The sequence below is a fragment of the Petaurus breviceps genome, unplaced genomic scaffold (assembly GCF_028583685.1).
Source record: "Petaurus breviceps papuanus isolate PSGF00001 unplaced genomic scaffold, PetGlider_PUasm1.0 558, whole genome shotgun sequence".
In the NCBI taxonomy this organism is placed as follows: Eukaryota; Metazoa; Chordata; class Mammalia; order Diprotodontia; family Petauridae; genus Petaurus; species Petaurus breviceps.
In genome coordinates, this window is record NW_027186376.1 from 4,349,779 (window position 1) to 4,352,132 (window position 2,354).

A 2,354-nucleotide genomic window follows, 5' to 3' on the forward strand; every position below is an offset into this window, starting at 1 on the left:
ACCCCCTCCCTCCACAGAGTTGCTGCCACTTGACTCCTCCCTCCCCCCTCCCCAGGCCTTGCTTCAGGTCCTGATCATCCTCACAGGGAACTACAACTTCTTTAACCTGCTCACCCTGGTGCTCACCACATCCCTGCTGGACGATCGGCATGTGTCCTGGTGGCTGGGCACAGGCCGAACGAAGCAGCCGCCTGTGGGTAAGTGCCAGCTGCTGGCAGCGCTGCCCGCCCCCGTGGCCCTGACTGGGCCCTGGATGGCGGTGCCACACCCCACCTCCTGTCCTTGTCTCTGCAGCCTGGGCCCGGCGCTTGCTGACAGCCCTGTCCCTGCTCCTGGAGTTAGCGGTCTACGGGCTCCTGGCCTACGGCACAGCTCACTGCTTTGGTCTGGAGCTGGACCCGGGATGGGGCAGCATTCATGCCAAGACAGGTAGGGGGAGGGAGGAGTGTGCCAGCTAGGGCAGGGGAGGATGGGCCCCTCGGCCAGTTGTTGGCCCTTCACTGCCCCCTCCCCTTCCTTCTCCGCAGCCTTCACCTTCTACGAGTTTTCCCAGTGGCTGAAGGTGGTCACGATGCCCTCTGTGTGGCTGGGCATGGCCTCCCTGCTCTGGGTGCTGCTGACTGCCCTCTACAGGTACTAAGCAGGGCTAGGCTAGGAGCTAGGCCCTATGGGTCCTGAGCCAGGGTAGGTGCTGGGCAAAGCCCTCCTCAAGCCTGTGGAGCCCTGTGCTGGGCTTCAGAGAGGAAAGCTCATCCCCTGATGTCACCCAGTGGCCCAGTGGCTTCTTCCTTTACTAATGCCTAAGTCTGGCTGGCCTGAGAAAGGCTGAGATGAGGTGGGATGGGCCATAAAGACACAGGAGAAGGTTGTCAGGATGTACCCCCTCATCCCCCAGGTGTGCCCGGATCCACAAATGGCTAGGAAAGCTCAAGGCTGCGGGCCAGCTGTCCATCGTAGGTGCTGCCACCCTGGCCATGTTCACAATCAGCCTGGTGAGTCAAGGGTGGGCTAGAGTGAGGCCTTTGTGCCAGCCTGGCACTGCTGGGCCTGGGGGCCACCCACACTGTCATTTCAGGTACCCTACACCTATCTGGAGCCAGGGATCAACAGGCAGCTCTGGCCTGGGGCCTACCGCCTCTTCGGGGCCGTGGAGCACCTGCAGCTGGCTAGCTCCTATGGCCTGTTCCGCCGCATGACGGGCCTGGGTGGGCGGCCCGAGGTGGTCCTGGAAGGCAGCTACGATGGGCAGAGCTGGACGGTGAGCGGGCGAGCCTCCAGCAGGGACAGGGCACTGGTGTGAGGGCAGAGGACAGCAGGAGATGCCACAGAGTCACTGCAGACAGGAGTTCTGCAGGGCAGAGTCCCGGCCCCAGAGTCAGAGCACACGAGGAGATGGGCTCAGAGCCTTCTTTGTGTCGGGGGCACCCCAGCCCTCCACTTGTCCCCCTCCTTGGCTCCCCACCACACACCCTGGGACAGGCCCCCTTTGGCATCTCCCTCCCGACTCAGCTTGGCATGCTGCCACCTCTGTGAAGCCCTCTCTGACTCCCTCCCCTCCCCAGCAAAAGAAGGGGCTTGCCTAATTTGTAGGGCTTCATTGGCCTGCCTTCCTCAGTTCGGAGTTCTTCCCCATGACCCCATGGCCTGTCCTCCCAGCATGAGGGGAGCTATGTGTCCCACCCTCGACGGCTATCACAGGAGCCTGCAGGAAGGGAGGGTGAGGCCGTGGTGCCAGCTGGGACCCTCACCTCCTGCCCTTTCTGGTTCCCCAAGGAGATCGAGTTCATGTATAAGCCAGGGAATGTCAGCGTGGCTCCCCCCATCGTGATTCCCCACCAGCCCCGCCTAGACTGGCAGATGTGGTTTGCTGCCCTGGGCCACCACACCCACAGCCCCTGGTTCTCCAGTCTCGTCTACCGCCTGCTTCAGGGAAAAGCACCCGGTGAGGAGGAGGGGGCAGGAGGCCTAGTGCTGGAAGCAAGGGGCACAGGGAAGGGTCCTGGGCCCTCTGACACAGGAAAGCAAAGGAGAAGAGGTGGGCAAGGTTGGGGTCCTGGGCAGCACCTCTGCCCTTCACTTCTCTCTGCTGCAGAGGGAGGGAGGGGCTGAGTCTAGGGGGCAGAGGTCCTGGGGTTGGGGACAGCATTCCCAGTAGCTTCCCTCCCCTCTATCAGTGATCCGCCTACTGCAAGTGGAGATCTCCAGGTACCCATTCTGGGAGCAGCCACCCACGTATATCCGGGCACAGCTGTACAAGTACTGGTTCTCACGGCCTGGGGAGCAAGGGTGAGGTCCTAGTGGGGGGCAGGGGACAGGGGTGAGGCCCTGGCAGGGGGAAGGACCAGGGGGCAGGG

General features: G+C 62.9%; 1 protein-coding gene across 2 annotated transcripts in view; it reads left to right on the forward strand.

Annotated features, from left to right (window-relative positions):
* LMF2 (lipase maturation factor 2) overlaps positions 1 to 2,354 on the forward strand; it is a 7,445-nt gene that overhangs the window by 3,693 nt on the left and 1,398 nt on the right. For both annotated transcript variants that reach the window (XM_069102925.1, XM_069102926.1), the window contains exons 6-12: positions 56 to 197; positions 295 to 429; positions 528 to 633; positions 896 to 992; positions 1,076 to 1,258; positions 1,774 to 1,942; positions 2,175 to 2,286. In XM_069102925.1, coding sequence (XP_068959026.1) covers positions 56 to 197; positions 295 to 429; positions 528 to 633; positions 896 to 992; positions 1,076 to 1,258; positions 1,774 to 1,942; positions 2,175 to 2,286 — 944 coding nt within the window. The remainder of the gene's footprint in view (positions 1 to 55; positions 198 to 294; positions 430 to 527; positions 634 to 895; positions 993 to 1,075; positions 1,259 to 1,773; positions 1,943 to 2,174; positions 2,287 to 2,354) is intronic.